The sequence below is a fragment of the Histoplasma capsulatum genome, genomic scaffold (assembly GCF_000149585.1).
Source record: "Histoplasma capsulatum NAm1 scaffold_4 genomic scaffold, whole genome shotgun sequence".
NCBI classification, from domain to species: Eukaryota; Fungi; Ascomycota; class Eurotiomycetes; order Onygenales; family Ajellomycetaceae; genus Histoplasma; species Histoplasma mississippiense.
In genome coordinates this window covers 280,578-302,330 of record NW_001813979.1, presented here as the reverse complement: position 1 = coordinate 302,330, position 21,753 = coordinate 280,578, and the positions used below count along the sequence as shown (strand labels likewise).

Sequence of the window (21,753 nt, the reverse complement as noted above, 5' to 3'; positions counted from 1 at the left end):
AATTTTTGCATTGCATGTTTTCCTTCTATTGATTTTCATTCAAAGATGTCGATAAGGAATGTTGAATTTGCACATCAGAGGTAGGATTTTTTGTATTTGATTGTCATTATAGACTTCAATGGCATTCTGAATACATTTTTCAATATCATCCATCTTATTGATCATGGTGGTGATGATATATTATAATATTTGAAGATTGATTAATGAAGAAGTTGATATTTTTATCATTACGCTGTTTTTATCGTTACAGTGTGGCGCACCCACATCAGGTGTGGGTGCGCGCGGCACGATTATTGCTCTCGCGTAGTTAGTTTAGTAATTGACAACAACGTTATCCTCCTACAAATTCTCAGCCAGATATTCGGACAAGAAACAGAACAGTGTGCTGGGGCGAACTCTATTGCGATGGTTGATGACACAACCTTGGAAGCCATCACGGCAGAACATTCCGGATCCGAGGAGACGCATACATCTCGATCTGGCGCTGACCCCGCCGCAATAGGAACTCGATGGCTGGGAAGTCCTTTTTGCTGATGCTCATGTTCTTGCGGAATTCCTGTCTGTACAATCACCATGCAAAAAGTAGCTGCAGTTAGCTTGGATGCACGTCATTGTTTGAGATAATTCATACTGGTACAGGTGTAATGAAGATATATGGCTGACTCTACATACCTGGCGAGCTGCTTAAAGTTTGCCTGAGACTCCTATATATTGATCAATTGGCTTTTAGCATCTCTATTGTACAACAGTAAATATATGCTGTGCTAAATAGCACAACAATATTATGCATACCTTGGGCTTCTTCCTGATTTCCCGGAGTGCGAGTCTGTACAGAGAGCACACTTCCCGCTGCAGCCCGGAGAGCTTCTTCATTTCAGGATCCCGAGGATGGTGGAGAAACTATTTGGCTTGCAATTGGTGTACAATGCTGAGCAAGGCTGAGACTTAAGGGCGCGGGAGGTTTAGTTAGTTATTTAACGCATGCCATGCAGGTTCATCCATAGAGAATAATGATGTTCAACTGTTTTTCTCAGCTGCTGGAGGAAAAAGGAACCCCGTTAACTATTTATTTAGCGCGCGGTAAAATCAAAGCGCTAATTTCGGAGCTCCAAATGGACGGGGAGTGAGCAGATATTTTTGCCCAACCGGAGAGGAATTGCAATGGATATAAGTCCAGGATTAAATAATTTTGTATCTTATCATATATTTATCTATTTATCTATATAAGTATTATACTGGTACAAATATCGCTCTAGATATAACTTCCCTGTTCATCCATGCAAAAACATTCTCTCAAGTCCGGCTCGATTGACCTAGAAGCTAAACAGTAAAGAAAGATAAAGTCAAAGTAAACCTGAACAGAAAAGAAACAACCATGCCGCCCTTCTCGGTAAGCCAGGCCCTCCCATATTGTTCCAATACTAACGCCGCAACGCCCAGCGCCTCATCCGCTTCCTTTCTCAAGACGGCCGGATCTACTATGGCGACCCTCTCCTCCCAACCAATACCACCGACATCTCCCAAGCGACCACCGCCCGCCTCATCTCCGGTGACATCTTCCGCTCCCCAGTCCTAACAGGCACTACAAAGCCTATTTCACGCCTGCTTTCCCCGCTGGCCCAGAACGATATCTCCTCCATCCGCTGTCTCGGCCTCAACTATGCCCAACACGCCGCCGAAGCAAGCATGCCCATCCCCCAATATCCCGTCCTTTTCTATAAACCGCCAGCTGCCCTTGCGGGCCCGGTGGATGATATCCCCATACCCCGCATCGCGCAGGAGTGCCCTGGTGTAGACTACGAGTGTGAATTGGTGATTGTTATGGGGAAGAAGTGTCGTGACGTGTCAGAAAAGGAGGCGCTGGAGTATGTGCTGGGCTACGCCGTGGGGAATGATGTCTCACATCGAGGGTGGCAGCTGAAGCGCGGGGGCGGGCAGTGGGGGATCGGGAAGGGATTTGATGGGTGGGCGCCGTTTGGGCCGGGAATTGTGACGACGGAGGTGTTGGGTGATGCGAGGGATTTGGGGATTGGGACAAAGTTAAATGGCATGGTTGTGCAGAAGAGTTCGACGAGAGATCTTATTTTTGGCGTCAAGAGCGCCGTTGCGTGGTTATCTAGGGGGTGTACGTTGGCGCCGGGCGATTTGATTTTTACTGGGACGTGAGTCTTTATTTTGGCTCCTCGTTTCAACTTCGCCTTTCCGCCGTGTCTATTGTCCTTATGGAATGTTGTAGGTTGTGATTTGCTAACCGCTTTTTGTGCTGATATTTCTAGGCCTCAGGGGGTAGGCATGGGTAGGGACCCGCCGCTATGGCTGAAGCATGGTGACAAGGTTGAGGTATCACTTGAAGGCGTGGGGACTTGCCAGAACAGAGTTGTTTTCGAGGGTCATACCGCTAGGCTGTAATGTAGATGAATCCATGCACGGTAATGTGGTGTTAATTTCAAAGGAAGAAGGAAGGAAGCGGGTTCCATGAGGAGGCCAGTTACAGTGATTTGCAGTCAGTATCACAGCCGTAGAGGGATTAAGACATCTAGCCCCAGCAAAGAGCATCAGTAGATCTAGAGACAGCCCATATGCCCACATAGAACGAGACCAAATAAAGATTCTTCAAAACAGAAAAGCTCGAATCAAGTACAAATCAACATCTTAAGGAAATAAGATCAGAAACCCCGTCTCAACCTGTCTCAGCCCCGTCCCATCCATCATTTCATCTCCCCCAACACGTTACTCAGTTCAATTAGTTGCCCTTCCATACCCTATAACACTTTCCGCAAATGCCCAGCTCTGGTCCTCCAACCGTTCATTTTCCTTCATCTCCACTCCATCCTTCTTCACCACTGCAATCGAGTACCGATCAGTACTTCTCGCATCACGATAGAACAACACCTTCATACATTCCTTCAGCGACCTAACCGCCTGCTCCTCTTGGACATTCTCCAGTGGGACCTCCTCCGGAAACAGCCTCCGCAATACTGGGATGGCCAGATGCGCTCCGAATCCCGTAGCCAGATGCGGCGCAGAGTATGTGTTGCCCAGCAGATCGACGGAGCTGAGGAAGGGCTTCTCCTCGCTGTCAAAGCCTGCAACGAGGATGACATTCCACAGAGGGTTGAATTCCGACCGTCGCCTGTACATCATTTTCGATAAGTAGGTGTGCAGGTTCTGCGCGTTGAGGGAATGGCCGTAGGTTGAGTAGTTTTCTTCGATACTCAGGAAGTTTAGGACGCGGTCGATGTATTGCATATCGGACACGTCGCCGCCAAAACCAAGGACGGTGGAATTGTCGAAGGAACGTAGGCGTTTTATGTCCGTGAACCGGGCGAGGGAACCGTAAGATGCTATATAATGTTTAGTTTAGGGATACGTCCAGGCGCCATTGGGGAATAAAGAATGAGAGCATGAGGTTGTGGTACCTAAATTATCTGTTGCAATTGCTACGCCGCCGTTGAACTTGACGGCGATTACTGATGTTCCTGTTACTTTCGGTGACTGTGTATGTGTCTGAGGAGCGGAGGTTTGGAGATACGAATGGTCGTAAGAGCCGTAGACGTCGTTCCTGGGCTTCGGATATGTGAGAAAAGCAGTTAGTTTCTATGTAAACGATAGTCAACTTAGACAGGAAGTTGCTCACTCGTCCCCATGCTTGGGGGAAGTGGTTCATGGTGGGTCGATGCGGAACTGCTACTGCAGTGAGATCTCTGGTTTTGGAATTGTAGAGATATATAGGCGTAGTAGAAGAGAGTTGTTGATACTGTGCTGAGAGGTTGCTCGAATCAGTCAACAAATTGGTTGCGTCAAAGAAGCTCAGTCAGCAAGCGCCGCGCTTATTTATGAAGCTTGGCAGCGCCCGACCAAGCAAAACAAAAAATGAAGCAGAAAGAGGTTATTCTGAGAGAATCGAAAGATGATTTACGTAAAAATATTTAAAAAACGATAAAAAACACTGTATGTGACCTGACCTGACGTTGCTCCATGTGATCCGTTGTCCCGAGGAAAAAGTCCTTATAACACTTCCATCCAGTTACTCCACGTGCAGCCATAACGTAGATAATGTTTATATATAAAACCATCATAAGGGCCACCCATAAATAAAGTCCCTCTTATTGAAACAAGGAAGGTGAGCAATGTATGTATATGGCCAAAACAATCCCTCCATTATCTAGACCGCGATCGTTTCCTCCTCGGCCGCCGCTCTAAATCTGTCGTCCTCTTTCCGCGATCCCTGTCGGTATTCATCGGTGAGCTCGTTCTCTCCCTACTGAGCCCCGCCATTACCCTTTCGGCAGCACTGGGCTTCGCCTTTGCACTGGACGTTGTCCCTTCCAGACTCGAATCCCCCGACAAACTGGCCCCGACCCTTCCGCTACCAGACACAAATTCTATAGCTTCCCTTGGTCCCAAGGCTTTCTTCTCCTCAATCTTCCGTCGTATCTCCTGCTGGTTTTTCAGCAACTCCTCCTTATACCCCCATGGCGGAAGCATCCCGACGGGGTCCCACAGCTCTTTCGGCAGGGATGTGGCATACTGCGCCTGTGCATCGATACCAGCGTGTTCCATTAATTTGGTGAGTAAGCTAGGATTTCGTAAGGAGGAGGAGTTGGCAAGCTTCTCGTTAAAATGGACGCCCTGTCTTTTTATAGAGAGGAAATGGGCAAATTTCTGGTTTGCAGTTGGATTTGGGGAGACTGGCGGTGAAGGGGGAATGTCGAGATTGGGAACCGGGGGGAGGGTCATGTCGCGGAGTAGGGCGCGGTTGGTGGAGAATGGGGAGGATTTACGAGATAGCAGTTGGGGCACGATGTTATTATCATTTGTGGGAGAGGGGAGCTGAGAGGGCTGAAAGGGCCCAATTAGAGGTATATCGTCTTCTTCGATGCTAGCAGCGGTAGCTGTTGGAATAGGTTCTTGAAAAACAAATGGTCCGTTTTCTGTTAGACGAATAATATTAGATACGTCACAGTACAACTGGGCAAAACATAGGTATAAATGGAGCAAACCTGTAATCTGAGCCGCTGTATCTGCTGAAAAATTCGCTGGTTGCTATACACACTGGTTAGGATGTCAGTTGGCCGGTACCAGATATTCAGGGCGACGCACAGTGATCTTTTGTAATGTTAATGAAGGGCTGCTTTCGGCTTCATCTTCGCTGCTGCTTGCATATGCCGTTAGGCCAAGCATGGTATTTCTGTCCAACAATCCGAGCGCATAGATGAATTCCCTCTGAAGTTGGTGCTGCTTTTGATTCCTGTCAGAAACTTTCCAGAAGCTTAAATAAGCGCGCGGCTACATGGCCATGCGTGCTGTACAGGTTCATGTCAGAAGTTCTTGCCCGCCAAGGCACTGTATAACACCACCAATTTGAATTTCCCACAAATCTGTTTCATCATAAATATGTTCAAATCTGCAGATGATATTTTTTTTTCTCTTTTTATTAAATTGTTTACCAAGATGACTTCTAATACTGATATTGCAATACATTTTTTAGTGATTACTTTTAAATATATTGCTCAAAAGTATAAAAGATATATTATTATTATTCTTCCATTATAAATGTATGCAGTTAGTGACTATGACATCTACCTGAAATACTCCAGGATTTTTCAACTTAAGAATAAGCTAATATACAAAGTCAATTTAACATATGCAATATTTGATTGTATTACACTTTCTCAAATGATTAAAACTTTGATAAAACTGAGAATGTCAAAGTCTCTCATTAAATGAGTTATATATTTCATGTCAAAAAAAACTATTCAGTTGCTTTTTGATGGAATGAGACAAGATATAACAGATATTGAGATAGGAGTGCCTCAGAGTTCCTCAGTTTCACTCATTTTATTTGCTATATTTATCAAATTTCTGTTTAGTGATAGACAAATGGCAATTATGGTGAGAACTTCAAGCTATGTGGATGATTTGAGTCTAGTTGTGAGCTCAGAATCAGTTGTAAATAGCTGCAATTTGATTGAGCAAACAGCAACTGAAATGATTGAAAAAGCAAAATCAAAAAACATTGTTTTTAATATGAATAAAACTGAATTAATTCACTTTTATTCAAATTTCAGAGAAAGAGATACTGAAGTTAAGCTTTTAAATCATTCAATTAAATCAAAAAATTCAGTTAGAAGGCTTAATGTCTGATTAGATTCTCAGTTAAATTTTAAATCTCATATTCAGATCAAAATTGCAAGTGCTGAAGGAATTTTAAACAGTATTTTAAAACTTTCAAATACTGAGAGAGGCTTGTCTTTTCAAGCAATGTGTCACACCCTTGGTTGTGCCAAGGCCCCGTGACGGCTCCACACGGCCCATCGCTTCCCCTCAGATAATCCCATCTATCCCATAACGTCACGCAGGTGTCCGAACCGGTTTCCAACCACCCTATGACATCATTCGGATGCAATAGAAGAGGATCCGATTGATGAGATATGAGAATCCTGTTTCTATACGGGGTCTGGATTCCTTCTGGCAGATCAATGCAGCGCCACTGCGGAGTTGCTTCGGCTACCCTCGCTTATAGAGTGAGGGGAGGATGGCTGCCCGTTGTCTATATAGAATAGCTAGATGCTGGCTCTCTATTCCAGGAGCCAGCGATTCGTCTTTTATCTTTTGACAATAAGATACCAGAGTTACCACTGTCCTCATACAATATTCATAGTGTGCCGAGTACCTCTGGTAGTTCAGTATTTGTATATTATTCTTCGAGTTCGCGGTTCAAGCGAGATAATCAAGCCCACCCATAAGGCTTCCCATTATATACCATCCTCCTCTGTGCCGCTGCCGAGTAGCAATCGCCTCGGCGCCGTCACATTACAATTCGAATCGCTCGACCTGGTTACACGTTTGAATCAGTCGAGCTCTATTGATCGATATGGCCCCACGCACCCGTGCTGGGACTGCACCCTCTGGGGGAGCCTCCACGTCGTCCCCTAGAGCGCGTACACCTCTACCCCGGCAGGAATCTGAGATTCCTGAACCCGCCGCTCACCTTGGCATGGGCCCTCCAGCCGCCCTGCCACCGCCGCGGCCCCTACACTCCTATGTCTACCATGGAGATAAAGGGATCAAGGTTGGAGATCCGCCGAATTACAAGGGCAAGACGCTGTCTGAATTCCACAGCTTCACGAGAGCCCTTGAACGGAAATTCCGCCTTAACCTGAGCCAGTTTAATACTCATGAGGTACGAGTCATATACGCCGCGAGCCTCCTCGAAGGCACCACTGCAACTACATGGGCGACCAAGGAAAGGGAGCTTGAGCGTAGCAATGCTGCCATGACATGGGAAGAATTCAAGAACTTCCTTCTGGACCAGATTGAAGACCACCGTAACCGCGCCTTCACAGCGGCGCAGCGGTTCAACTCACTACGTCAACGAGACGACGAGAATCCTTCCGATTTCAATGCAAGATTCGAAGAATATTGGGAGGAACTGTCTGACGATTTGAATCTATTGAAAACGCAGCTTTACCTCGCGAAGCTGACTCATAAGGTGCGGACGACGATATCGCAATATCAAAGTCCGCCCACCAATCGCACCGAGCTTGTCAACCTGGCTTCTCGAATCTATTTGAATAATCAACACCATGAGAAGAAGGGGGACAAGACTCCCTCAAAGCAACCGACAACAGGATCAAAACGGCGCCATGACGGCTCCGGTGCGGATGATGCAAAGAAGAACTCAAAGCGTTCCAGTTCTTCACTTACTGCAAAGGAACGCCAAAATAGACTGGATAACAACCTTTGTTTTAACTGCGGAATCTCAGGCCATTTTGCCAGTGATTGCCGTAAGTCGAAGAAGGGAAGGAACCGAGGAGATACCTCCTCGAAGACGACTCCCCTTCTGGCAAATGTATCCACTGAAGATAAAAAGGAAAGACCCAAGGAGGATTGACAATCCTCACGACTCCGAGTCCATGTAACCTTGAAGATGAATACCCCATGAGGGGAGGTGCCAGTGAGGTGCCTAGTCGACTCCGAGGCGGACGCTAACTTCATATCCTATTCCTTTTCACTCATGAAGGGTTGGAAAAAGATAGGTCCGCCGGGCCACGCAAAGTTTACAGATGGAACAAAATGCCACCGATTCGGCATCATTCAAACAAAGTGTGAGGCCACGGACTCTGAAGGAACCTCCAAGGGGAGCAGTCTGCTCCTCCACGCTGTCAACATCATAGATGAGGACGTCATCCTAGGTCTCCCGTGGTTGAGAGAAAACAATCCTCTCATCGACTAGGTCACTCAGGCGTGGCGGTACCGCCTCACCGACGAAGAGGCAGCTATAGAGGAACCCGAAGAGTTCCATCGGAAGAATCTCGAGGATAAGATTGAGTCGATATACTGTGTAGCAGGTGACTTGGACTTGGAGGCAGGCGGAGAAGCCGCCACCCTCACTGCCAGATTAGCAGTGATGTCTGCCACTGAAGGCGGACGAACGCAACGTCTCTTCACAGATTACAAGGACGTTTTTTCAGAAAAGGAAGCAGCGAAGTTTCCTGATACCAAAGTGCGACATAAGATCCATCTTGAAGAGGGCGCGACAGCGCCGTACGGACCCCTTTACAATTTGTCAGTAAAGGAATTGGACGTTCTGCGCAAATATCTTGAAGAAGCGCAGTCAAAGAACTGGATACGCCCATCGAAGAGTCCAGCGGGGGCACCTATACTATTCGTGCCCAAGAAGGACGGTAGGCTGCGCCTCTGCGTAGACTACAGGGGCCTCAATAAGGTGACGGTTAAGGATCGCTATCCACTACCATTAATTGATGAGATGATCGATCGATTATCCGGAGCAAGGGTGTTCTCGAAGATTGGCATACGGGACGCCTATCATAGAATAAGGGTTAACGAAAACGACATTTGGAAGACAGCTTTTCGTACCAAGTACGGCAATTTTGAATATCTCGTTTTGCCTTTTGGTCTTTGCAACGCTCCGGCCACCTTCCAGGCCTACATAAATGAGGCGCTGCGGGGCCTTGTCGATGTCTCCTGCATAGTATACTTGGACGACATCCTAATCTTCTCGAAAACGGAAAAAGAACATGATACCCACGTTCGGGAGGTGTTGGATCGCTTGAAGCAACACCAGCTCTATGCGAACACTGAGAAATGCTCGTTCTACACACAGGAGATTGATTTCTTAGGTTATATTGTTGGGGTTGATGGCATTTCAATGGACAGGAGCCGGGTCTCCGCCATCGAGGACTGGCCGGCGCCGCGCACGTACCGCGAGGTGCAGGTATTCCTAGGGTTCGCGAATTTCTATAGACGGTTCATCTATGCGTATTCGCGGATTGCTGCCCCCCTTACAGATTTGTTAAAGGGAAGTGTTAAAGGCAGGAAAACGGGACCGTTTATCCTTACCCAAGACGCTGTGAGGGCGTTTGAAGAATTGAAGCAAGCTTTTGCAGATGCCACGATGTTAAATCACTTCGACCCCGGCCTACCCAGTCAGTGTGAAACTGATGCATCTGGGAATGGTGTCTGCGGAATCTTTTCGCAGTTGACACCGGAGACTTTCCAACGTTGGAAGGATCGGGGGTTAATAACCTCTGGAGATACAGGCAATGGAATGCCTGTAGGAGAAGGCTTTTTCACAGAACCTACAAGGCGCCGTGAATGGAGACCAGTGGCCTTCTTCTCCAAGAAGCTATCGCTCACGCAAAGAAGGTATGATACTCATGATCAAGAGATGTTGGCAATAGTTGAATCCTTTAAGATTTGGCGACACTACCTTCAAGGTTGCAAGTATCCGGTGCAAGTTCTCACCGACCATGCAAATTTGCGTTACTTCTTGACAACAAAGAGCTTGACAGGACGTCAAGCCAGGTGGGCGGAGCTGCTTTCGGAGTATGATTTCTTTATCCGATACCGTCCAGGTCGGCTTAACCCCGCCGATGCGCCATCAAGGCGACCCGATTATGATATCGTTGATGGGGATGAGGATCCTACAAAGGGACCTCTACCATCACTGCAGAAGAAACTGGCTGCAGGGGGTTGGGGTTCTCTAAAGCTTGGGAACGGCGCCGGTAAGGCAGCTGCGCGACCCTATACAGGTGGAGGAGAACTCGGGTCCCCGCAGGGGACTGGCACTGAAGGTCATGAACTTCTCGTGCCACGTTTTGCTGCCATTGAATTGGCGGAAGACGAAACGGTCTACAACCTTCCAACCCAACGGCTTCTAGAATTCATTGGTGAGTTGCAGCAGGGGGACGCCCTTACTGCGGCTCGAATCCAGAAGTTGAAGGAGGAAGGATCCGGGTCGAACTTGGAAGGGGCAAGCCCTGAGCGGGGCGGTGCCGCCGAGGAACCAAGTCGCTGGCAACTAGGGGAATGTGGACTCCTACTGCTAAATGGTTCAGTCTTTGTCCCTCGTAGCAGGGCGGTGCGCCAGGAGTTATTGAGGATTCATCACGATGATCCCCATGCTGGGCACTTCGGATTAGAGAAGACTGAAGAGCTCCTGAGACGTAAGTACGTTTGGGACAAGCTTCGGACAGATGTCAAGGAGTATGTTGAAACTTGTGATGTCTGCCAGAGGATAAAGGTTCCGCGGCACAAGCAATATGGCGAGTTGGCGCCACTGCCTGTTCCAAAGGGCCCATGGCAGGATCTATCGATGGATTTCATAGTTGACCTGCCGAAGTCGACAAGAGTCAAAGGATATGACTCAATTCTAGTTATTGTCGACCGCTTTACGAAGATGGCCAAATATATCCCTACCCACAAGAAGGTTAAAGCCCCTGAATTGGCTAACCTGTTTCTAGATGCCATCATTCGTGATCACGGTTCTCCGAAATCGTTAGTGTCAGACCGAGGATCCCTTTTCACCAGTAAATACTGGTCGGCCTTTTGCTATCACCTTACGATAAGGCGCCTCCTCAGCACCGCGTTCCATCCTCAGACAGATGGCCAGACTGAACGTCAGAATCAGACATTAGAACACCATCTTCGGGCGTTCTGTTCATATCATCAGAATGACTGGCCTAGACACCTTCCGACCGCCGAATTCGCATATAACAATGCAAAGAATGCAACCTTAAAAGTGTCCCCCTTTTATGCTTGTTATGGGTATAATCCTTCATTACCTAGTGACGTCGCGGACGACGTCCTAAAGGGGGGGATAGACAGTCGGAATGTCGAACGGGATCGTGGGACAGAGTACCCCTCGGTGCCAGAAGTAAAAGCTAGATTGGAGCTTCTGGATAGAATCCACGGGGAGGCGGCGAAAAGCATCCGCCGCGCCCAGGAGCGACAGGCGGAATACTATAATCGAAAACACCTTCCAATGAAGTTCTCAATAGGGGATCAAGTGTTACTTTCAGCAAAGAACATCAAGACGACGAGACCGTGCAAGAAGCTCAGTGAGCGATGGTTGGGACCTTTCCCGATAATAAGGGTAGTGGGTAAGCAGGCATATGAGTTGAAACTAACCTCAGGATTCAAATCTATCCATCCTGTCTTCCACATTTCCTATTTGGAACCCTATAAGCAACGACCCGGGGCGGAGCCGCCTCGGCCGGATGGCGTCGAGATTGAGGGTAATACCGAATATCTTGTAGAAGGAATATTGGACAAACGAATGCACTACAACAAAGTTCAATACCTTGTCAAATGGGAAGGTTATCCATCATCCGAGAACTCATGGGAACCGCTTGAGCATTTAGAGAATGCCGAGGAAGAGATCGCAAAATATGAGGTGGCTAGTAGAGACCGCCCCGCTGCACGTCGGAGGTGTGGTTAGGCAAGAGCTGCTGCTTGAGACTTCTTCTTTTTCCCAAAGGGTTTTTTAGAGATGATCTCGCGGTGGTGAGCCGGTGCCTCGAAGACGCTGTAACACTCTTCTCCTATTTTTCCCTAGGGGTTTTTAGGAGTTTAATGAGGTTACGCAGCTCAAAGATCTCAGAGCGGTAGGAAGGAAAAAAGGGATATGAAGAACCAACAATTAATGCAATTTTATTTGGCCTGAGGGTCGCTATTATTCTATAAGGGCCGAAGCCCACGAAGATCGAAGAAAACACCTGAAGGCCTCATTCTTCCACCACCTCACCCCCACCGAACTCCTCCTCCACCGACGGAGTCCCTGGCACCGGCACCTTTGCCTGCCGTGGAGTTAGCGCTGCGGCGCCGCAGGGGGGTGTAGGAAAGTACAACAAAGTGTCAACTTACCAATTTGCAAAGCACCTCAGTCACCTGCTCCAATTGGAGCGAGATCCTCTCCAACAAACGATTTGTCTCCGTGGCGCTTCCAACGGCGGCGCCGGCCGACCCCTTCTTCTTAGGGCCGGCCATTCTGAAGTGTTTTTCCACCTCGGAGACCCACGCTTTCGCCTCCTTCTCCAGACGGGCCTTGGGAACCTCCCCAGAACGGACGGAATCCGCCAACGCCTGGAGATCCACAACTTTGGCCCTGTACTGCTTTGGCACCTATACGCCTTGTCAGAACCGGCACGGCGCCGTTACAGAAGGAGCAGTACGTACAGGAAGGCAGGTGTCGTTATTTTTCACGCAACGGAAACAGCGTGAATGTGCGGAGGGGCGGGTGCAAAGGATCCCCCCTTCTCGAAGCTGCTTGGCGCAGCGAAGGCAGGTAGCGGTGCCAGCCAGGCGCCGCACCGGGGTTTCCCCACAAGGAGAAAACAAAGGAACCCTGCGGACCCGACCCACAGGCACCCTGAGCAGGGCTCGGGCGCTCTGCAAGAGGGGAACTACGGACTGGACTCATTTGAGCCGCTGTCCCCGGAACCAAGCTCTCCCTGAGGTCCTCTCCGAACGACCATGCGGGGTCATACATCGCCCTGTTGATTGGCGGGGGGGGGCGGTGTGACAGCGGCAGGGGGGGAGGAGCAGAACCCCCACAGCTGCTAGGTGTCTCCGCCTCCGCCTCCAACCTGGCCCTTTTGGCCGCGACAGAGGCCGCAGCTGCACCACGTAGACGTTTTTTACCCACTAGAAAACATCAGAATAAGCCCCCTTACTGTCTTCCAAGGACGACGTTCCCATGCACTCACTATTGCAGACCAGGGGGGGGGAGAAAAAGAAGGACTGCGCATTCAGCAGAAGAATCACGTCGAATAAGACTCACCCATTCCTTTATGCCGCGCAGCGCGCGCGCTGCCAAAGCGGTTGGCAACCGTTGCTACACAACAAAGATAATTCCCAATCCGGTAATCTTGAGGCATCGGGACTATGCCTTTAAAGGGGAGGGCATTGTCACACCCTTGGTTGTGCCAAGGCCCCGTGACGGCTCCACACGGCCCATCGCTTCCCCTCAGATAATCCCATCTATCCCATAACGTCACGCAGGTGTCCGAACCGGTTTCCAACCACCCTATGACATCATTCGGATGCAATAGAAGAGGATCCGATTGATGAGATATGAGAATCCTGTTTCTATACGGGGTCTGGATTCCTTCTGGCAGATCAATGCAGCGCCACTGCGGAGTTGCTTCGGCTACCCTCGCTTATAGAGTGAGGGGAGGATGGCTGCCCGTTGTCTATATAGAATAGCTAGATGCTGGCTCTCTATTCCAGGAGCCAGCGATTCGTCTTTTATCTTTTGACAATAAGATACCAGAGTTACCACTGTCCTCATACAATATTCATAGTGTGCCGAGTACCTCTGGTAGTTCAGTATTTGTATAGTATTCTACGAGTTCGCGGTTCAAGCGAGATAATCAAGCCCACCCATAAGGCTTCCCATTATATACCATCCTCCTCTGTGCCGCTGCCGAGTAGCAATCGCCTCGGCGCCGTCACATTACACAATGAGACAATTATATATTGCTTGTATAACCTCTGTTTCAGACTTTGCAGTTTAAATATGATAGAAAAATCAAAAGAGTTTTGTAGAGAGGTTTCAAAAGCTTCAAAATTCAGCTTTAAGAAAAATATTGAAAGTATTTAAAACCTCTTCAATTAAAGCCATGGAGATTGAAGCCTCTCTATCACCACCACAAGTGAGATTTGATATAATCTATATGAATTATGCTCTCAGAGTTATGAAGTTATATCACAATCATTCAATTAAAAAAAGAGTCTCAACTTCTTTTCCAAATAAATCAACTGGAGTAGATCTGAATTGAGAGTCATATTTTGATTGAAATGAAATAAATTCATCTGATAATTCAACATCTGTGCAAAGAAAGAAGATACCATCTCAGTTATTTAGAATTTGCTCCATGATTAAAAACAGTTTCTCTAGTTTAAATGTGGAGAAAGTGGTTTTTGAAAATCTTTCCCCTTGGAAGAAAGATCTTGTCAGTCTTATTGATTTAAATATTAGTCAATTTTCAAAAGAAGTTCCGACTGAACAACATCTAAATCTTCTAAAACAAATGAGAAACAAAGCAATTTTTATATACACTGATGGCTCAAAATGTGAGAAAACAGGCAATTTTGGAGCTGGAATAGCATATTCAGAAAATGATAAAAACTATATTCTTGATTCTTGGCAAATTGGAAAAGAGTCAGAAGTTTTTAATGCTGAATTATTTGCAATTTCAAGAGCTTTCAAATTGATTGAGATAAAGATTGAACAATGGAAATGATTTGAGCATATTTGGATATTTTCTGATAGTCAAGCTGGGCTTAAAAGACTTCAAAGTAATAAAATCAGCAGTGGACAGTCAATGCTAGAGCTGATTTTGAAAAGTCTTCAAAATATTCAAAGAAAAATCTCACTCAATTGTTCTATTCATCTTCACTGGGTGCCTGTTCACATGGGTATATATGGCAATGAAATGGCTGATAAAGCTGCAAAAAAAGCAACTGAATTGGAAATCTGCTTTCAAAGAATTGTAACATGGGCTTATATTAAGAGAAAAATAAGAGAATATTGTTTGCAAAAATGGCAAAATATCTGGTTTTTACAAAAAAAGAGTGTACATTATTCCAGGTTTGAAACTAAGCCAAAATGGAAAGCTTGCTTAATAAAATGTAAAAAGAAACTTTTTGCTACAATAATGCAGCTAAAACTTGGACATAGTTATTTTAAATCATATTTAACAAAGATTGGAAATGATTTAAGTGATTTATATTCAGATTGTCAGTTATATGAAAACCCAAAGCATGTTCTTTTACTTTGTACAAAGCATACAGAGTTAAGATTGAGATTGAGAGAGAAGTTTGAATTGACACAGTTAAATTTAAAACTTTTGTTCAATACAAAAACTGGAAATGAATTCTTGATTGAATATTTGAAAGAATCAACTATTGCTACAAGATTTCAATTGAATAGTTTGATCTGATAATGAATTCAATTTTTGTTTTTCTTTTTTCTTTTGTTTCTATGTATTTGCTTTAATTTTTGTTCTTGTTTTTGTTTTTATTTTGTTACTTTTGCTTTGAAATTTATTTCATTTTGAGTATTTTTGATTTTGACTTGTTTTGATTTGTGAATGCTTTCTTTTCTTTTAATAGCTACTGTTTTTTATACTTTTTATTTCATTTGTTTTAAATTGAATGTATTGATCTGTTGTCATTCTTTTGATATTCTTTCTTAAATTGAATAGTTTGAATAGTTGTTTGATTCTAGGCTGGAATTCTGCTATTGCTGTATTAAATTGACTTTGTATATTAGCTTATTCTTAAGTTGAAAAATCCTGGAGTGTTTCAGGTAGATGTCATAGTCACTGACTGCATACATCTATAATGGAAGAATAATAATAATAATCTAGAACATATTATTTCTACAGAAGGAATCCGGATGGATCTGAAGAAAGTTGAAGCAATAACAGAATGGCCTCAATCAAAAAATTTACAGAAGTACAGATATTCCACAGGGTAGCAAATTATTATCAAATATTCATTAAAAACTTTTCAGAAATCGCAAAGCTGTTAACAACTCTGTTTAAAAAGAATATGCCTTTTAAATAGAGGGATAATCAGCAACAAGCATTCAAAAGAATAAAAGAAGAATTTCAAAATGAGGATATATGAATACTTGATTCAGAAAAACTATCTATCATGGATATATACACTTTAGATTGCGCTATAGATGTAAGGCTACAGCAGCATGATGAAAGAGGACAATTATGACTCATTGCATGCTATGCAAGGACAATAACACCAGCAGAGCAGAACTATGATGTGCATGATAAAGAATTGTTAGCTATAATGATGGCATTGAAAAAGTGGAGAGTGTACTTGGACGGAGTCAAACACCAAGTCATCATACTATTGAATCACCACAACTTGCAGTACTTTACGACAACTAAAGAGTTGATGATGTATGTATGTATGTATGTATAGGTTTAACGTCCCGGAGAAAACACGGGCAGCGCCCGTGTTTCAGAAGCCTCCCGAAGGGCATGGAGACGTGCTACGCTGGAGAGATTTCTATGTACACAGAGAGAGAAAACAGAATCCAGGTGGCAACTCTTGAGAAGACTCAGCTCATTGCAAAGGATTTTTCTGAGCTGCGCATCCACTTCTGGCCCGACGTATGGCCATTCATGGTGGGGCTATAGTGTGGTTCCCTGAGGGGACCGCCGCTGCCGTGCCTGGAAGGCTTTATAGTGAGCAGAGAGGGATACCTCTCTCAGTTGATCAGAAATCTGTCTGTGCTTCTAACATCAGAAGAAAGACAGACAAGATAAATAATGAAAGAAAGAGAGGGAAAGTGTGTGTTCTGAAATGAAAAGAATAAAAGAGAGAGGTGAAGGAAAGACTGTGTCATCTGCAACACCTTGCAGTCACGTGATCTGGCACAGACCCGGGGGAAAAGAGAGGAGAGAGCACTGAAGAAGGTTGTGACAGGAAAAGAGCAGAGAATGACAGAGAGAGCAAAGAAAAGAAGGAAGAAGAAGCATTTGAGCCAATAGAGACAAGGGCAAACGAGAGGAAAACAAAGCAGAGCACGCGTAGATACAATGCCGGCAGTCAAAACCATATCAGCTGAGTCAGACACGTAGACTGTACTGATTACACCACAGCTAATTGAGACAGATGAGCCTAGTTGTGCTATCTGTACTGTCTGCATAGACTGTGATGTCCCTGGCAGTTGCACTAGCTACCGTGGGTGTACTCAGCAGGCCGGCCTCGTGGAACTGCTGCGGGGGTTGTCAGATGGTTTGCAGCCAGCCGGCTGCGTTACCTTGTGCAGTACCGTGTGTAGAACTGCGTGCAGTCCAGCAGTTCTACAAAGTCTGTAGGGGTCAGAGACCCTAGATAGGCAACAGCTGTCGCCCGGTTGTGTGGCCGTGCTGCTGGCCTCTTGGGCCAGTGAAGAAAGTGCCTCTGTGAGTGTCGACAGAGCACCAAATGTTCTGGGCTCTTGTTGTGTCCACAGACACAGGTGAGCCTCGCATGTGCATGCTGGAAACGCCTGTGGTACCAGGAGAAGTCCCCATGAGAGGAGCGGAGTGCGAGCCAGCGGTGAAGGGCATGCCGTGGCATGGTGAGCTCCGGAGGGGCCTTCACTTGGTATTCCACAGTCGGCCTGCTGAAACTCCAGCCCCGGTACCAGTCAGAGAGCCTGCCACAGGCTCCACTCCACCACTTTCGCCTTGCCTCTTGGCTGAGCTGCTAAAGAGTTGATGAGAAGACAAGTAAGATGGTCAGAGATTCTAACAGCTTATGACTTCAAAATTCAACACTGTAAAGAAAAAGAAAATGTCTGAGAAGATACACTAAGCTGAAGATTAGATTTAATGACAAAAGAAAGTCAGAAACAAGCAATATTCATCAAAGACATGGAAGATAGAATAGCATTTATTCAACAAATGATATGAGCTATGAAAATTCTATCAGCAAGTTTTGAGAATATATGAAAGATCAAAAACACCATAGCAAACAACAAGCAGGCTAAGAACATGATTAAGAATAATGGAATAATCTACCACAACAGATTGATTTACATTTCAAAAGCAGTATGAAATGATATAATACGAGAAAATCATGACATGGTAACTGCAGGAAGCTTCGGAACTGATAAAATGATGAAAAAAATTATAAGAACATACTACTGGCCAGAAATGTGAAAAGATATTCAAGAATATGTACAGAACTGCGATATGTGTCAATGAAGCAAGTTGGATAAACACACACCATACAGAAAGATGCAGCTAATACCAGTTTTACAGAAACCATAAGCATTAATAGCAATAAACTTTATTGTCAAATTGTCAAAGTCTAGAGAACCTCAAATAGAGATACACTATGACTTTATTTTAACAGTAACAGACAGGTTAATAAAGTACATCTATTTCATACTGTTCAAAGAAGCAACATCAGCATCAGAAACAGCATATGTGGTTTTATGAAATGTGTTCATCAATCATGAAACATCAGAAAAGATAATCACAGACTGAGATATCAAATTTGCATCAAAATTCTGACAGATCTTAATGATTAAAATGAGAATCAACAGCAAAAAGTCAACAGCTTATCATCTGCAGATGGATGAACAGACAGAAAGGTTGAATCAGATAGTTGAACAATATTTTAAATGCTATATCAACTATCAACAAAACAATTGAGTTGAACTATTACTCATGACACAAATAGCATACAACAGTTCAAAAAATGCAACAACAGAATTCACACCATTTTTTACCAACTACAGAAAAGAATCAAACATGCAAAGAATAAAATTACCTATGAGAAATTTGACAAATAAAGCAGTAGAAAAGGCTAGTCTACTTCACAAGTTACATGAATAATTGATATTAGACATTGATTTTGTGGCAAAATGAGTCAAAGAATACTATGACAAAAGACATCAAAAGGCATTTAAGTTTAAAGAGGGGGAGAAAGTGTTTTTGCTATAATGAAACATGAAAATCAAAAAGCGAAATGACAAACTGGACTTTAAAAAATTAAAACCCTTTGAAATTTTGCAAAAAACTGAATCAGTTAATTACAAACTCAAACTACTGAACACTGTATCTATACACTCAAATTTCCATGTTTCATTATTGGAAAAAGCGCTTGAAAACGCAAAACAATACAAGACAGAAATCGACAATAAGAAGTAGGAATATGAGGTTGAAACAATATTAGAGAAGTAAAGGATTAGCAATAAAAACTACTATCTAGTGAAATGGAAAGGATACAATACCTCAGAAAATACTTGTAAATCAGAGGAAAATTTTAAGAATGCTTGGAAGAAAGTTGAGCAGTATGATCGGAGGAATCAGATACAGAAAAATCAAGTAAAGAAAGATCATTGAAAGTGAGAGAATCAAAAATCACATTAAAAAGATTAATACTCTTGAGAGTCAGAAGACACTGATCATTTTCAACTTCACAGTGATTTCTCTCTTCCTCTTTTTCTTGTTTTTTTAACTCTTCAACAGTCTGCAAATCCGATTGAAGGAATTTATCAGCACAGAAACACAACAATTTCTTTTGTTTTTCTAAATGATTCAGACAGGTGAAAAGTTCAGAGACATGAGCACAAGTCTCAGCTTCTTCACATTTGATACAATTGATAGCATCGACCAATTTATCCCAATCAAGATCAAGAGTCATGAAAGAGCAGAAGCGATCCAAATGAATATATTCATCATAATGACAGATGAATTTCAACAGAACAATACACTTCTTCTTAGAATGAGAACAACAATTGCACAGATGAGGCATTTTGAAATCAAAGAGTGAAATACATTTTATCAAATGATTTTTGTCAGTGATGAAATTGTGATGATGAAAGGCCATATCAATAGAACCATCTATGAAGAAACTTACTGCAAAGAACATCTCACAGAGAGACAAGCTTGATATTTATACATTGAAATGATTATCTTGAGAAGAAAAAGGATGATGTTACAAATCTACAGCACAACTCTGAGAGCCATTGAACAAGGAATGATTAAATGAAGAAGGATATGCAAGCTAGACATCAGATAAGAGAAGATCTGGTTAACCAATAGAAACAATAGATCATGTGACATAGTGAATCACTTGGATCACTCAGATCATCTGAGTGAGCAGAGTGATCACAGCTATTCTCACTTTGATAATAGCTATCTTGACAAAAGCTATCCGAGCTATCCTCATGTATCTCAAGATGTATATAAACACATTCATTACCCTTAGGATCAAGGAGCTTATCTTCTTGATCACGATCAATCTTGATTTCCTTACTTCTCTCAAAATACCCTTACTTATACTCAGTTACATAGTACGACTATAAGCTCACCTTAAGTATACTTCTTCACGACGCATACCTTAAGCCTTCGCCCTTACCCTGTAAGCCCTACTAGGTATCCTTATTGTTTACCTTAGGCCGCCGCCGTAGCTATCGCTAGTCATCCTAGATATTTCTCTTGACGTTATATCTTAACCTGTGATAGTGGCACTACCTCCTGACTCAGTGAACAAGCTCAGCAACACTATATAAGCCCCGACCTTACCTTATACCAGTGAGAAGCTTGCTGAGTTAGAGACTCGGTAGCAAGATGGCACACATACTGAGAATGATGTAGATAATCTTTTTATTTTAGATTAGCTACTGGTTGTTGATATAGAGAGCAATAATGAGGATGTTATTCAAGATTTTTATCATTTCGGTGTTTTTCACGATTACCCACTAACAGGCTTGTGTAACTAGTCAAAATTGCATGTTTTGCACGATGACATAAGCACGAGAGCAAGAGGTCAACTACGGCTTCATCGTACGAGCATAGAGCATACACCATACCATTTTCTCTACTTTCGACTGCTGTCCAGATATCACCGCCTTCGTTCAGATTTTCCATTTTTCCTCCGAAATGACGTCCCTTCTAAACCATCCTTCGTCTCATGCTGAAGACGTAGGTTATTCGTTCACTGAACCACAAACAACCGCCGGACCCAAACAACATCACGGCTTCAATCCGTAAGCTTCCCCTTCGGCTCTCTTCGTAATGAAGGTTCTTACCATGCTATAACTAAGCTCATAGCCCCAACTAAAAACCCCTTGACTCCAGATATACCGACAACGGTGGTTCAACACTCGGCATCGCAGGAAAAGACTACGCAATCCTAGCAGGCGATACTCGTTCCGTCTCCGGCTACAATATCAATACTCGCTACGCGCCCAAGCTGTTCAAAATTGGCGAAGGAGATGAATGTGGAGAAGGTGCCCATCTTGTCCTGTCCGTCGTAGGTTTTGCCGCGGACGGTCGCGCTCTGAAAGAACGCCTCGACGCCATCGTGAAAATGTACAAGTACAAGCACGGCAAGCCCATGTCCGTGAACGCTTGTGCGCAACGTCTCGCCACCATCCTCTACTCGAAACGCTTTTTCCCCTACTATGTGCATGCAATCCTAGCTGGTATGGACGAGGACGGCAAGGGTGCGTTGTACAGCTATGATCCCGTTGGCTCTTATGAGAGGGAATATTGCAGGGCGGCCGGTGCAGCGGCGAGCTTGATTATGCCGTTCTTGGATAATCAGGTTAATTTTAAGAATCAATACCTTCCTGGATCTGGTGAAGGGAATGCCATGGATAAACAGCCCCGGCCATCTGAGCCACCGCCAAGGGATGTTGCGTTGCAGCTGGTCAATGATGCGTTTACTAGTGCAGTGGAGAGACACATTGAGGTGGGCGATGGGTTACAGGTTATGGTGATTACGAGGGAGGGAATACAGGAAATTTACCACCCATTAAAGAAGGATTAGGGGAGGTTTTCTAGACAGTTTTGGTTTTTCCTCTTCTTTTCCTTTTCTCGGCCGGCTTGTTTGTGTGATGTGCGGAGCAAACTCCACTTCATTATGCCATGATAAGGTAATTGAAATGGACTCATAGATTCTCATTATGTTTTC

At 44.5% G+C, this 21,753-nt stretch overlaps 9 protein-coding genes across 9 annotated transcripts; 4 read left to right on the top strand and 5 right to left on the bottom strand.

Moving 5' to 3' along the window:
- Positions 1 to 433: 433 nt before the first annotated feature.
- HCAG_04109 (predicted protein) lies at positions 434 to 873 on the bottom strand (the record flags this gene model as incomplete). The annotated part of the gene is made up of 3 exons (XM_001540219.1): positions 434 to 560; positions 673 to 704; positions 793 to 873. 3 exons carry the CDS (start codon positions 871 to 873, stop codon positions 434 to 436), a joined length of 240 nt encoding a protein of 79 aa, XP_001540269.1.
- Positions 874 to 1,375: 502 nt separating this feature from the next.
- On the top strand, positions 1,376 to 2,409 carry HCAG_04108 (conserved hypothetical protein; the record flags this gene model as incomplete). The annotated part of the gene is made up of 3 exons (XM_001540218.1): positions 1,376 to 1,390; positions 1,441 to 2,162; positions 2,277 to 2,409. The coding sequence occupies 3 exons, from the start codon at positions 1,376 to 1,378 to the stop codon at positions 2,407 to 2,409; spliced, it is 870 nt and encodes a 289-aa protein (XP_001540268.1).
- A 330-nt stretch (positions 2,410 to 2,739) lies between these two features.
- On the bottom strand, positions 2,740 to 3,667 carry HCAG_04107 (proteasome component Pre4; the record flags this gene model as incomplete). Its single annotated transcript, XM_001540217.1, has 3 exons — positions 2,740 to 3,344; positions 3,420 to 3,567; positions 3,638 to 3,667. The coding sequence occupies 3 exons, from the start codon at positions 3,665 to 3,667 to the stop codon at positions 2,740 to 2,742; spliced, it is 783 nt and encodes a 260-aa protein (XP_001540267.1).
- A 494-nt stretch (positions 3,668 to 4,161) lies between these two features.
- On the bottom strand, positions 4,162 to 5,184 carry HCAG_04106 (conserved hypothetical protein; the record flags this gene model as incomplete). The annotated part of the gene is made up of 3 exons (XM_001540216.1): positions 4,162 to 4,934; positions 5,004 to 5,046; positions 5,104 to 5,184. 3 exons carry the CDS (start codon positions 5,182 to 5,184, stop codon positions 4,162 to 4,164), a joined length of 897 nt encoding a protein of 298 aa, XP_001540266.1.
- A 1,693-nt stretch (positions 5,185 to 6,877) lies between these two features.
- On the top strand, positions 6,878 to 11,746 carry HCAG_04105 (hypothetical protein; the record flags this gene model as incomplete). The annotated part of the gene is made up of 3 exons (XM_001540215.1): positions 6,878 to 7,790; positions 8,027 to 8,061; positions 8,249 to 11,746. The coding sequence occupies 3 exons, from the start codon at positions 6,878 to 6,880 to the stop codon at positions 11,744 to 11,746; spliced, it is 4,446 nt and encodes a 1,481-aa protein (XP_001540265.1).
- A 286-nt stretch (positions 11,747 to 12,032) lies between these two features.
- Positions 12,033 to 13,705, bottom strand: HCAG_04104 (predicted protein; the record flags this gene model as incomplete). The annotated part of the gene is made up of 5 exons (XM_001540214.1): positions 12,033 to 12,104; positions 12,172 to 12,429; positions 12,719 to 12,951; positions 13,088 to 13,333; positions 13,690 to 13,705. 5 exons carry the CDS (start codon positions 13,703 to 13,705, stop codon positions 12,033 to 12,035), a joined length of 825 nt encoding a protein of 274 aa, XP_001540264.1.
- A 2,414-nt stretch (positions 13,706 to 16,119) lies between these two features.
- HCAG_04103 (predicted protein) lies at positions 16,120 to 16,601 on the top strand (the record flags this gene model as incomplete). Its single annotated transcript, XM_001540213.1, has 3 exons — positions 16,120 to 16,232; positions 16,298 to 16,445; positions 16,593 to 16,601. 3 exons carry the CDS (start codon positions 16,120 to 16,122, stop codon positions 16,599 to 16,601), a joined length of 270 nt encoding a protein of 89 aa, XP_001540263.1.
- A 493-nt stretch (positions 16,602 to 17,094) lies between these two features.
- On the bottom strand, positions 17,095 to 17,818 carry HCAG_04102 (predicted protein; the record flags this gene model as incomplete). Its single annotated transcript, XM_001540212.1, has 2 exons — positions 17,095 to 17,529; positions 17,789 to 17,818. 2 exons carry the CDS (start codon positions 17,816 to 17,818, stop codon positions 17,095 to 17,097), a joined length of 465 nt encoding a protein of 154 aa, XP_001540262.1.
- Positions 17,819 to 20,717: 2,899 nt separating this feature from the next.
- On the top strand, positions 20,718 to 21,609 carry HCAG_04101 (proteasome component C5; the record flags this gene model as incomplete). Its single annotated transcript, XM_001540211.1, has 2 exons — positions 20,718 to 20,824; positions 20,916 to 21,609. 2 exons carry the CDS (start codon positions 20,718 to 20,720, stop codon positions 21,607 to 21,609), a joined length of 801 nt encoding a protein of 266 aa, XP_001540261.1.
- Positions 21,610 to 21,753: the final 144 nt, after the last annotated feature.